Source organism: Sinocyclocheilus grahami, unplaced genomic scaffold, assembly GCF_001515645.1.
Source record: "Sinocyclocheilus grahami isolate Dianchi unplaced genomic scaffold, SAMN03320097.WGS_v1.1 scaffold12.1, whole genome shotgun sequence".
In the NCBI taxonomy this organism is placed as follows: Eukaryota; Metazoa; Chordata; class Actinopteri; order Cypriniformes; family Cyprinidae; genus Sinocyclocheilus; species Sinocyclocheilus grahami.
The window spans coordinates 731,826-745,190 of NW_015505191.1; the positions used below are offsets into that span (position 1 = coordinate 731,826).

Genomic DNA, 13,365 nt, shown 5'->3' on the forward strand with positions numbered 1-13,365 from the left:
GTTTTTAAATCTACTTTTATATTGCAATAATTTTACATTCAATCTTCAAATTAATGTAGAAACAACATGAAGACTAAATATTTGTTTAATGCCATCTCTTTTATGACAGAAGGCCAGTATTCACTGATACCAATATTACTGATATCTCTAGGAAATAGTTTTCCCCCCTAATATTTAACCATTGACTAAATGTAATGTTGACTATACTAACATAACAGTATAACTGAGAGCTATTAATTTTATTAGCTCTTTTTATTGGACTTTAAAAAATAACTTCTTATTTAAGTGAACTTAACATCTTCTCACAAATCCATTATAAATTCCATATTTACCTGTGCCCTTCAGCAAGTAGGAAATATACAGAAATTGAATAAAGTTATCAAACACTAAATTCTAAATTAAATATAGATTAATCCTTAAAGCTACATGAGTTATTGATTTCCTCTTTTTTCTTTTGTTCTTTGATTAACAGATATCACAGCAGTTGGTGTATTAGGTTATTTGGCTGACATACTGACATACGGTATGACAACATCTCATCTGACCGCAGTTCATGGTTATTCTACTGAAGCTCCTCGTCAACTGTACTGTTTCTGCGCTCGTTTGACTAGCGGCTGGCACTGAGGCGAAGTGGGGTGTGTGTCTCTCTGAAATGTCTCCTGTTGGATGTGGTTGTAAAGACGTTCTGCGTCTAAATTAACGCAATTCTTATCAAGGAAAAAGAGAGACACAGCAGTTGTGAGTGGGGTGGCCAACCCTAGTTCCATCCCTGTGTAGTCTGCGATAAATATTTTTAACACAGTTAAACTGGAAACATTAATCACCTGCGTTAACGTGCTAATTTTGACCGCTTTAAAAATAAAATAAATTAAAATAAAATATTGAATTTACCCAGTTGTTTAAGGAGCAGAGTTAACGTGTTTGTAAAGGACTCCAGCTGACTCTTGGCTGTCTCCATGCTGTCTATCACATTCCTTGACGAAAGCTGGATGTCCTGAGGAGAAATGGCACATCAGCATCGTGGCTATGCAAAAACAACCTCCTCGGTCAACTAATCTGGGGTGCTTTTCCCAAAAGAATCGACGCAGAATCAACAGGGAAATCACGCGGTGGCGGGACATGCTTTTACATCAATGAGAGGTGGTGTACAGATGTAACTGTGTTAAAGAAGATGTGCTGTAAAGATCTACAAGTGCTCTTCATTAATTGCAAGCCGTTCTATTCGCCGCGGGAGTTTTGCTCATTCATTCTCGTCAGTGTGTACATCCCTCCGCAAGCGCACGTGAGCTCCGCTTTACAACAACTCGCTGATCTGATCACAGACACAGAACAACAACACCCGGATTCTGTTTTAATCATTCTCGGGGACTTTAAAACCATAGTTAGCTAACGATGCTTTTGGGAAACACACCCCTGGACTTTACAGGTAAGTATCATGTTTAATCATTTTATTTGATCTAGTCTTTCTCTGGAACATGTACTGCAGTGTCCTAAACCCCCTAAACAGAACGGCAGTACTGAATGTCCTGCAGAAGTCTGTGTTCTAATAATAATGACATTGAGGTCCTAGCCAACTGGACAAACATTGGCAATTCCACTATCAAGTTAATGCCAAATTGTTTACCTCTGCCTCCATGGTTTTCTGTTTCTGTGAAGCTTGGCTTTCCAGCTCAGTCAACTGCTCCAGGGTGGTGTCCACAGCTGAACGCAACTGTCCAGATGCATGCTTTGTCCGTTTCCCCTGCGTGAGGGACACTTTGGCATCCTGTCATGAATAACAGCATAACAGGGCTTTCAGTTCCCATCAGTTCTTGCTTCAGTCCAGGATCCTCAAGGCAATGCAGTCTTTATACACTTCGGATCTGATTTGACTAAATTGCCTTTCAAAGTTCCGTTATACACAACGTCTATAATCACAATTTGTTTAACAGAATTAATTATAGCATAAATACTTCGATTCAGTACCTTTGAGAAAAGTATTTCTTATTTGCATCATTCAGACAAAGAAACTTTAGCTGAACAGGACTGATAAATATAACCACTTTTGTTTTTTGAATTCCTGTGCTTTAGCGTAACCTACTTTAGCCACTGCATCTGCAGACTCCTGGGCTTGTTTAGCTGTGCTGCTCACAGCCGTAGCGTTCTCCACTGCAGGCTTGATCATTCTCTCTGTCTGCTTGACTCTTTTTTTCACATCCACCAGGGTCTTTTCTTTCAGCAACTTCTCTCTCTTCAGATATCCTTTGCTATATGTGGGCAGCTGAGGCCAGTCCTGCTCCATGTCTACAGCAGAGAACATTTTTACAATGCAGAGTACATTATCACAACATTTTCACATTTCCATTCCATTATACACTACCATTCAAAAGTTCTTATGCTGACAAAAACGGCATTTATTTGATCAAAATACAGCAAAAACAGTAAAATTGTGAAATACTATTACAATTTAAATGAAGTGTTTTCTATTTTAATACGTTTTAAAAGCTGAATTTTCAGCCAGTCTTCATTGTCATGTGATCCTTCAGAAATCATTCTAATATTTGCTTCTCATGAAGCATTTATTAGTATTATAATGGTGAATACAGGTGTGCTGCTTAATATGTTTGTGTAAACTATATTTTTTCAGGATCCTCTGATGAATAGAAAGTTTGAAAGAACAGCATTTATTTGAAATAGAAAATGTAGATTATAAATGTCTTTGTCACTTTAATGCTTTCCAAAAAATAAAAAAAATCTTATTGACCCTAAAATTTTCGAATGGTATACTATTCTGCTGCTGTATTTCTCACAGTCTTCAGCTGTACCATATTACTCTCTTTCAATAACAAATGCCTAATTTTAACCTCATTTAACTCAATTTGCAGCACAGCTTTTAACATTATACAGCTTAGAACATTCAAGTTGTAATTAGGACACATTTACTTCTATATTTACCTAATTTATTGCTCATCTGTCAAAACTTGAAAATGGATTCTATGTATCAACAGAAAATATGAAAGAAGTAAAAAGCAGAACCAGTTACCTTCCAGACCCTTCTGTAAAGATATAATCTCTGCCTCAACCTCTTTCCCTGTCACCACAGAGGAGACGGCTGACACCTTAAATCCCTCAGCCACAGCCGTCAGCTTCAGATAAAAATACAAAAGATGCATCTCATTATACTGTCTTTTGGCAGGAAATTGTCACATTTGAATTTGCTTTGAGCTGAGAACATATCCCTGTTGGTTTTTTTCTCTTGTGCTGTAACATTTCCCAGCAGACTGACTGGCAGGAGGTGCTAAAACTCACAGGATGAAAGAACTGCTAGACCTCTAATTACTAGGACTTTATTATACTTCTTTGTGTGTTTCTTTATCAGTGTGGTCAGGCTTTACCTGCTTGAGCTCTTGAACAGTTTTCAGGTGTTTTTCAGCACTGTCCAGGCGAGGCTGTATTTCCTCACTGGTCTTATTTATCAAATGCTCTTTGGACTGGACAGAAATGTCCAACTCAGCTGTCCTGTTCATCAGGTCCTCGATCTGAAATACATTGAATTTGGTTCAGAATATATTCTTTCGATGACCTCCACACTCAGAGCACACTATTTATTTATTTATTTATTTATAATTTTTATTAATATTTTATTGCCTATGGCCTGAGACTCTGGGATATGCTCCAGAAGAAGATAAGCAGTATGGAAAAAGGCATATCAGCATCATTAGCTAATTTGTAAGGTCGAAATATTTTACAAAAAAAAAAATCAAAATAAGCTTCTTACAGATTACAACAAAACTATTATTGCTAAAGATCTTTTAATTTTATATTTGTTAAAAATCCTGCAAATTTTCCAGGTGAAAACTTCTTAAAAACATCCATTAAGGAACTTTCTAGATAAAACACCTATTAGCATTAAAGGGACAGTTTACCCAAAAATAAAAATTCTGTCATTAATTGCACACCCTCATGTCGTTCCAAACCCGTAAGACCTTCATTCGTCTTCGGAACACAAATTAAGATATTTTGGATGAAATTCGAGAGCTTTCTTACCCTGCATAGACAGCAATGCAACTACCACATTCAAGGCCCAGAAAGATAGTAAGGACATTGTTAAAATAGTCCATGTGACATCAGTGGTTCAACCATAATGTTATTAAGATGAGAATACTTTTTGTGCGCAAAGAAAACAAAAATGACGATTTTAACAATGTTAAACAGTTAAATTAACAATATTTGAAATTATTTAAAAAATGAAAAGATACTTTAAATGTGAAATTAAAATCGCCAGTAAATGGCAGCAACTCACTGTTAATAAGTGAGTCATTGCGACTGAACCGAATCATTACAACCGAAACATATACATTTTCTGCTCCCATATTTTGAATTTTGTGATCACACTTAATGCATTTTAACAGACTGAATCATGCAGTGAAAGAACGCACTCGAAATGCACATGTGCACTGTGTAACCCACTAGACTTCATCACGTAATGTATGCGTGCAATCCCTAGGTGTTTTGTTCGGTTTTTGCAAAATGCTCAATAATGCCAAATCGCACATTGTTAAAACAACAATTATGATATTATTGCAGACGATATATATCGCACACCCCTATATGAGGGTGAGTAATTAATAACATAATTTTCTTTTGGGTGCACTATCCCTTTAAAAGTATGATGGTTACAAGACATATGGCTGGACCATAAAATAATGCTTATGAAAGCTTCTGAAAATTATTTCTGTTTGTCATGTTGCGGAATAAGTCAACTGATGACAACTAAGCATAGTCATTTTAACTATAAAATAATTTATAATTTTCCGTAAATCAACTCTAGACATATAAGATTTTAGTTAAGATTAAAATACATGCATGTTGAACAATAATTAGCAGTACCACAATGTCCATTCATAATGCATGAACAAACCTCTGTGATTTCAGGATCCTGGGTGGCTGTGACATTTGTTTGATTAAGCATCTGTGAGAAGGACGTTATATTGGACTCCTGCGCTGTGAGGGTGAAATTGCCATCCGTTCTGCGTAGTTCAGATAGTGAAGAGGTGATGTTCTCTAAAAAGGCAGCTATCTCGGAGTTGTGCCTCTGAAGTGACAGGTGTGTCACTAAAGTCTCATTAACCTCAAGCGTCAGATTCTCCTTCAACTGCTGCATCTCCTCCAGCCTTTGAGACAAAAACAGATAAACAGTGGCATTTAAAATGAGTTATTAAAGACCAATACCCAGGGAACCCCAAAATGTGCTTGATGAATACAGACAAAAACACAATGTAACTCACTTCTCTGTGAGATCCTGTACATATGACTCTGTGGAGTTGTCTTCTAGTAAAGTTATCAGCTGTGAATAGGTTCTGTTAGCCATTTTAAAGGCATCTTCAGCTATCTGCTCTATATGAGCTGCCATGTCTGTGTGACTGTTAAAAGAAAACATTATAAACATCTAAAACTTGAATTGACATTTGTAGTAAATTCAGTATTTCTACTAACCTTTTCACTAGCACCTCAGACTCATTCACTATGGCGTTCCATTTGTTTGGTTCTTTAGGGATTACAGATGGGATGACCTGAGAATAAGATATTTGAAGAGAAGCAGAGAGACACAAAAGCCTCCTTTAAGACGAGTTCTCTGGCCAGACGGATTAGACATTCATTTAATTGATCTGTGCAGACTCACCATGCCGTTAAGGTCAAGAGTAATCTTCTGAAGCTGGTCTTGCATTTTCAGAGCAGCGGATAAAGTGTCACCAAGCTCTTGACACTCATTTTCACCCTTCAGAGTATTTTCTTCCTCTGTAACTTCTCCGCTGTCTGTTAAGTTGCAGTTCAGTGCCGATGCAATGCTACGCAGCTGCAGCTGTATGGTCTGGGCAGATGTTTCCAGCTGTGAGAACTGCTTAATAAAGGCCTCGCGAGCCTCTGCATCAAAGGAGGAACATCAGTGTTGTATCAGTAGGGAGTTTCCAACAAAATGACAAAGCTGAATGGAGGTACAATATGTTCTATATTTGTCTTAAATAAAATGTGATAAATTGAAAAGTGACTGTACAAACCATACTAAATACATTTTTTTTCTTAGCATGTAATACCCTTCAAAAGTTTTTTTGAAATAAGACTTTCATGCTCACCAAGGCTGCAATTATACAGCCTTATAAAATACAGTAAAATCAGTAATACTATAAAAGTCATTACAATTTAAAATCCATTTGAATATATTTTAAAATGTCAATATTCCTGAATTTTCAATATTATGTCAATATTAAAGCTGAATTTTCAGCAGCCATTACTCCAGTCTTTAAATTCACATAATCCTTCAAAAATCATTCTAATATGCTGATTTGGTTCGCAAGAAACATATCCTATTATTATAATCATTGTTGAAAACAGCTGAGCTGCGTAATATTTTTGCAGAAACAGTGATGCATTTTTTTTTCAGGATTCTTTGATGAATAGAAAGTTCAAAAGAACAGCACTTCTTTGAAATAGACTTTTTGTAACATTATAAATGTCTTTACTGTCATTTTTTATCAAATTAATGAGGCCTTGCTGAATAAAACTAATTTCTTTAAACAATATATATAAATTATAAAATATATAAATTTCTTTAAACAATATATATATATATATATACTATACAAATTTTTTAAAAGTATTGTATGTTATTACAGTTATGTTGTTAGTCCAATTTCTGGTTGTTTCTACAACTGATTTTTTGGTCAGCAGGATGGCACTGATAGAAAATATTTTGTGATAAAATGTTACATTTAAAAATGTTAGACATTTATTTTTCATAGAACAGTTTCAAGTGAAAACTAGATATTTGGTGTAATAGTTTTATGACAGTGTCCATATAGCACATATTGCAATTACAACAATATATAAATAACTACATAAGCACCTCTAATTACACATTAAATGCTTCTTATTTACATTGTGTTACTTACTACTAACTGTGTAATGGTGCTTTAATGTAAAAAAATGACTAATTAGGCTTTTAAAGGGCATTATTAATTATTTTATTAATATTTTATCTAATTAATCTGCCTTCCATGTAGTAAACATAGTAAATGTGCTGGACATATATTATATATTATATACTATACAGTATTAAGTATTGTATTATAAAATATATTGTAATATTATATATTATTGTATAATATTAGATAGTCACCCCAGGTACTTTGCCATTTAATATGTGTTTACCAAAAACAGCTGGTTTGTGAATTCTCTTATCGTGGGAGTGAGGAGGTTAAGGACTTTTCACCTTGAATAGCTAGGAGGTCCTCCAGAGCATTGGGCAGATAGTCTTCAACTTGGTCTTTCTGAATGTGATTGTCCAGGCCGTTATGTTGGTGTCTGTGCTGCTGGCGCCCACGATAATGCCGACTGTATCTATTGCAGTCATAGCTGCTGAGCAGCGTCTCCAACTCCTGCAGTCTGGCCTTCAGTTTACTGGCCTGTACACATAACAATGTGAAAGAAGTCATTAACAAAACCCCACTGAGCTTTGCACTATCATTTAAAGGCCATAGCTAAAACCAGCCTTGCATTACCACCCATTCATGCTCATTATGAAAAATCAGGAAGATGTAGGTCAGGGAGACCTACAGCATCTGAGCAAAGGGACTTAGTGAGTGGGTGAGATAACACGTAATTGTGAACCTTTTAATTTGCTGAGCAACCATTACATCAAAAGATAATTTCTCATGCTTCATCATCATCTCTCTCTCTCTCATGAACTGAGGAAGGCCCACCTGGTCTCTGATGAGACTGTAGCACACAGGACACTCCTCACATTGGTGGGTCAGGCGGTTCTGGTAGTAGTTAAATTCACACTTGTCACACTTATATCCAACAAACCCATGGCGACAAGAACACGTCCCATTGTCATGGCACTGCATCAAGGTCGAGCCCATGGGGTCACAATTACATGCTATAGGTGGGAGATTGACAAAGAGAAACAATTACTCTCCAACACTCGAAACAGGTACGTGAAAGACACAATGGACAAAATTATGTATTATATTAAAGGGATAGTTCACCAAAAATGAAAATTCTGTCATTAATTACTCCCCTTCATGTCGTTCCAAACCCGTAAGACTTTCATTGATCTTCGAAACACAAATTAAGATATTTTTTATAAAATCCAAAAGCTTTCTGACCATAGACAGCAACGGAAGTACCACATTCAAGGCCCAAAAAGGTAGTAAGGACATCATTAAAATAGTCCATGTGACATCAGGGGTTCAACCATAATTTTATGAAGCTACGAGAATACTTTTTGCGTGCCAAGAAAACAAAAATAAGGACTTTATCAACAATTCTTCTCTTCTGTGTCAGTCCACACCATTCACCAGAGTACCATGATGCATGCGTGTGGTGCTGCTGACGCAGAAGCTGGCATTCCGACGTAGAACCTGGATGGGCTGCGGCTTGTTTGAAAAGAGAGGAATGCACACACTCTGTACGTTGGTACTCGGTACATCGTGTAAAACTGACACGGAAGAGAAGAAATTGTTGAATAAAGTTGTTATTTTTGTTTTGTTTGCACACAAAAATTATTCTCGTATCTTCATAACATTATGGTTGAACCACATTTACTATTTTAATAATGTCCTTACTACATTTCTGCGCCTTAAACGTGGTTAGGGCTGCACGATAAATCGCATGCAATATTTAATGCGCATCTTGTCAGTAAAGTTCTGTAATCAGCGGTAAATCTCCATCACGTGCGTGCTTTCACATGAAGCAGCATTTACTACACAGAGCCGTTGTTCACTGACAAGTTGCGCAAAACCACGATCATATATGATCGAAGATCAATGAAAGTCTTACGGGTTTGGAACGTCATAAAGGTGAGTAGTTAATGACAAAATGTTCATTTTTTGGGTGAACTATCATTTAAATATGTATTAAAATGTATACCTGTTTAAAAAAATTAATTCAATTGTGTTATAATACTCCCTGGAGTTTATTTAGCTGAATTCACAGTAAAATACATTGGTTAACAGAGTAACATTGACAGCTGACAACTATAATTTGTTTATTAAATAGTTTTATTTTTTAATTGGTTAATAATTAAAAAAACTGGAAAGTTCCATAAGTAAAATAAATATAAAACATTAAAATTTAAATATTAAACCATTTTAAAGATGCAAATCAATCTTAGTTTCAGGGCAAATCTGACCATGTCAAGCACACATGTCCAGTGTCTGGTTCTGATTATTGATTTCAATACCTCTGCAGCCTCTAGAGGAGAAACCAAAGAATCCCATTCGACAAGTGTCACAGGACAGCCCCTCTACACCTGTTCGACACATGCACTGTCCTGTGATTGGATGACATGCTGAAGAAGAGGAGCCAATGGGGTTGCAGTTACACCTATAGAACAGAAGAAACGAGTATAGAATTTATGCAGTTTAGTTTATAGGCTAATAGACTGACAGACATACTGACAGATCTTACATCTCGCAGTCCAAGCCTGGCTGCAGATTGAAATAGCCAGTTTCGCACTGTCCACAGTCTCTCCCTGTCACATGACTCAGGCAAACACATTTTCCTGTATCTGGGTGGCAGTCATTCGGTGATCCTGATGTCCCAGCCACATTACAGGCACAAGCTGAGAAACAGAAATTTATAAATTCACAATGCAAAATACCCAGAATGTTAAGTTTCCTGAGTTACAAAGAATTTCACAAAACATCTTCTCATCCACATGATCGCAAATGATGTATAGCTCACACACAAAATGTTTTTTAATGTCTACATTCTAATGAGGCATGCAAAAAAGCAACAGGACAAAATGCTTAATGTTGCCAAGCTTCTCAAAAACAATTTAATCAAAGTTTTGAAGTCTCAAAGCATCAATGCCTTTCCAATGACTTCTATTGTTTTTATACTCAGCTAATGATATTTTCTGTCTCTTACTCATTTGCATTTACATATGCTGTATATTAAGCCATTTTCTTTTGGTAGGTTTCCACAATGTAGGTGATTTTAAATTTTACTGTGCTTAGGAGGATAAAGTAGGTGACTACGTACCCCTTCCTCCCGAAATCAACAATCAAATATCTTCATTTTGTACCACATTCATGATTTAAATGATACTCACGTTTGCACTTTCGCTCTGGATTGAGTTCATTGGCCAAAGCGTTGCCATAGTAACCTGATCTGCATTTTTCACAATGGTCCCCAGTCGTATGTCCCAGGCATTTCAGACAGCGTCCAGTCATGTGATCGCACACACCCACTGCATTGGGATCCACGTTCCCATTACACTCACACCTCACACACGGTTGCACTTTGCCTCCCCAACCCAAAGGGTTGCCATAGAAACCATCTTCACATAATTCACACCGTACACCTGAGAATCCATTAAAATCCATTAACACAATCTACTTTCTATTTATTATCACCCTTTGTGTTTGTGCTTCGGATGCAAGTGTCTGCTAAATGGCTAAATGTATATTTATTTACAGTGAGTGCATAATGTATTTTAACTATTAATCTGTTTGCATATTAATGCTGAACTGAGCTGAGCTGAATTATGTAAATAGCACATGAACTGATTGAAACTGACCCCTTTGGCCTGTTGGACAGTTGGTACAAACCACGTCCCCCATCTTTGGCACCTGGGCACAGGTGGTGTGATCTGGACAAGGACAAGGTAAGCAGTCGCCTGGGCTGCCAGTCAGTGCATTGCCATAGTAACCATCTTCACAAAGCTCACAATAACGACCTGTGGTGAAGTCTCTGCAGTCACACATACCTGCAATAAAACACACACACACACACATAAGGACATACAACAAAAGGATATACAACATGCACAAGAACAAAAATATTAAGGCTGGGTTTTGGCACAAATTTCATGATTCGATTCAATTGAATATCGATTAGGCCTATCTTGTATATATCAGAATCAGAATCAGAATCAGAATTAGCTTTATTCGCCAGGTGTGCAAACACACGATGAATTTGTTGTGTTTTTTTAAGGTGCTCCTGGTACATACATACACATGGGTAATGATGCATATGTTAGCTGTTTAAGCTGGCGATGGCATGGGGGAAAAAAGTTTTTATGCCTAGATGTTCTAGTGCACAGAGATATGTAGCGTCTGCCTGAGGGGAGAAGTGCAAACAGGTTGTGTCCGGGGTGAGAGGGCTCTTTGATGATGTTTCCTGCCCGTTTCTTCACTCTGGAGTTGTACAAGTCCTGAAGACTGGATAGGTGCACACCAATGATTCTTTCTGCTGTCCTAACAGTCCGTTGCAGTCTTCTTAAATCTGATTTGCTGGCTGACCCAAACCAGACAGTTATAGAAGAGCACAGAACCGACTCAATAATAGCTGAGTAAAACTGTGTCATCTGTGCCTGTGGCAGCTTGAACTTTTTCAGCTGACGAAGGAAGTACAACCTCTGCCGGGCCTTTTTCGCAATGGAGTCAATGTGAGTGTCCCACTTCAGGTTCTGAGAGATGGTTGTACCCAGGAACCTGAATGACTCCACTGCAGCCACAGGGCTTTCCATGATGGTGAGTGGGGGGAGAGCAGGGGGGTTCCTCCTGAAGTCTACTATCATCTCTACAGTTTTGAGCGTGTTCAGCTCCAGGTTGTTGTGAATGCATCAGACAGCCAGCTGCTCAACCTCTTGTCTGTAAGCAGACTCGTCGCCGTCCTGGATGAGGCCAATGACTGTGGTGTCTTCTGCAAACTTCAGGAGCTTGACAGAGCGGTCTTTAGAGGTGCAGTCATTTGTGTAGAGAGAGAAGAGCAATGGAGAGAGAACGCAGCCCTGAGGAGCTCCGGTGCTGATGGTGCAGGTGTTGGATGTGAGTTTTCCCAGCCTCACTAGCTGCTGCCTGTCTGTCAGAAAGCTGGTGATCCATTGACAGATGAAGGTGGGCACAGAGAGCTGGGCCAATTTATTCTGAAGGGTGTCCGGGATGATGGTGTTGAAAGCGGAGCTGAAGTCCACAAACAAGATCCTTGCATAAGTCCCTGGTTTGTCCAGATGTTGGAGGATGTAGTGCAATCCCATATTGACTGCATCATCCACAGACCTGTTTGCTCGGTAAGCAAACTGCAGGGGGTCCAGCAAGGATCCAATAATGTCCTTCAAGTAGGCAAACACCAGTCTCTCAAATGCCTTCATGACCACAGATGTTAAAGCAACAGGTCTGTAGTCATTAAGTCCTGTGATTTTTGGTTTCTTGGGTACAGGGATGATGGTGGAACGTTTGAAGCAGGAGGGGACTACACACAGCTCCAGGGATCTGTTGAAGATCAATGTGAAGATGGATGATAGCTGGACAGCATAGGTTTTGAGGGAGGCTGGAGAGACACCGTCTGGGCCTTTGGCTTTCCTTATCTTCTGCTTTCTGAAGACTTTGCATACATCCTCTTCACAGATCTTGAGTGCAGGATGAGAAACAGTAGGCGGGATGGAGGGGGAGGGTGTTGATGGCTGTGCTGTGAGACGGTCGGAGTGGGTGTGGGGTGTCAGACCAGGCTTTTGCGTTTCAAACCTGCTGTAGAACTCATTCAGGTCTTTAGCCAGTTGTTGATTGGCCTCAGTGCTGGGGGATGGGGTCTTGTAGCACGGTGAATAAAAAGGCTTACAGATAATGAAGAGAGCTTCCAAATTGGGCAACACATCTTCTTTAAAACTGTCACGTCTGTACACCAGCCTTCATTGATATAAAAACATAATCCACCGCCTCTCGTTTTCCCCGATGACTCGGTGACGCGGTCCGCTCTGAACAGCTAGAAGCCCGTTAGATGTAACGCGCTGTCCGGGATGGCTCCGTTCAGCCAAGTTTCCGTGAAGCAGAGAACAGTGGAGTTTAAAAAGTCCTTGTTTGTGAGGGTGAGGAGTCGTAGTTCGTCTGATTTATTTGCTAGGGAGCAGATTCGCCAGATGAATGCTCAGCAGCGGAGTCCTAAAACCGCGCTGTCGGAATTTCATGAGCGCGCCGGCGCGTTTCCCTCGCCTGGAGCGCTTGTATAGGAACACAGCTCCTCCAATTAAAATGTCCAGTAAAACATCTGAATGCTCAAATGTTGGCAGAAAGTTATTTGGTGTGCTATTTCTGATGTCCAGGAGTTCGTTCCTAGTAAAGCTGATCGGGAAAAAATTGCTTAAGACAGGACAAACAAACAAAAAAAGTACAAGTACCAAGTAGCGATGAACCATGACTGCCATCCGCGGCGCCATCGATGGTATGTGAAGTACAGTACAGTACAGTACAGTACAGTACAGTCAAGTACAGTACATGGCAAATTTTCTCAAGGGAAAAAAATCCCTCAACTAATGCTGTAAAATATACATGAGAGTCGGTTGGTACTACATTATTATAATACTGAAGGTTACAAATAACT

General features: G+C 38.6%; 1 protein-coding gene across 1 annotated transcript in view; it reads right to left on the minus strand.

The window, feature by feature from the left end:
- Positions 1–13,365, minus strand: part of lamc3 (laminin, gamma 3) — a 96,767-nt gene that overhangs the window by 1,148 nt on the left and 82,254 nt on the right. The window contains exons 13-27 of the mRNA XM_016287748.1: positions 10,565–10,753; positions 10,097–10,348; positions 9,451–9,604; positions 9,224–9,366; positions 7,740–7,918; positions 7,250–7,442; positions 5,663–5,904; positions 5,476–5,552; positions 5,268–5,402; positions 4,901–5,153; positions 3,375–3,518; positions 3,023–3,125; positions 2,081–2,283; positions 1,625–1,765; positions 892–994 (exon numbers count right to left, since the gene is read on the minus strand). Coding sequence (XP_016143234.1) covers positions 892–994; positions 1,625–1,765; positions 2,081–2,283; positions 3,023–3,125; positions 3,375–3,518; positions 4,901–5,153; positions 5,268–5,402; positions 5,476–5,552; positions 5,663–5,904; positions 7,250–7,442; positions 7,740–7,918; positions 9,224–9,366; positions 9,451–9,604; positions 10,097–10,348; positions 10,565–10,753 — 2,511 coding nt within the window. The remainder of the gene's footprint in view (positions 1–891; positions 995–1,624; positions 1,766–2,080; positions 2,284–3,022; positions 3,126–3,374; positions 3,519–4,900; positions 5,154–5,267; positions 5,403–5,475; positions 5,553–5,662; positions 5,905–7,249; positions 7,443–7,739; positions 7,919–9,223; positions 9,367–9,450; positions 9,605–10,096; positions 10,349–10,564; positions 10,754–13,365) is intronic.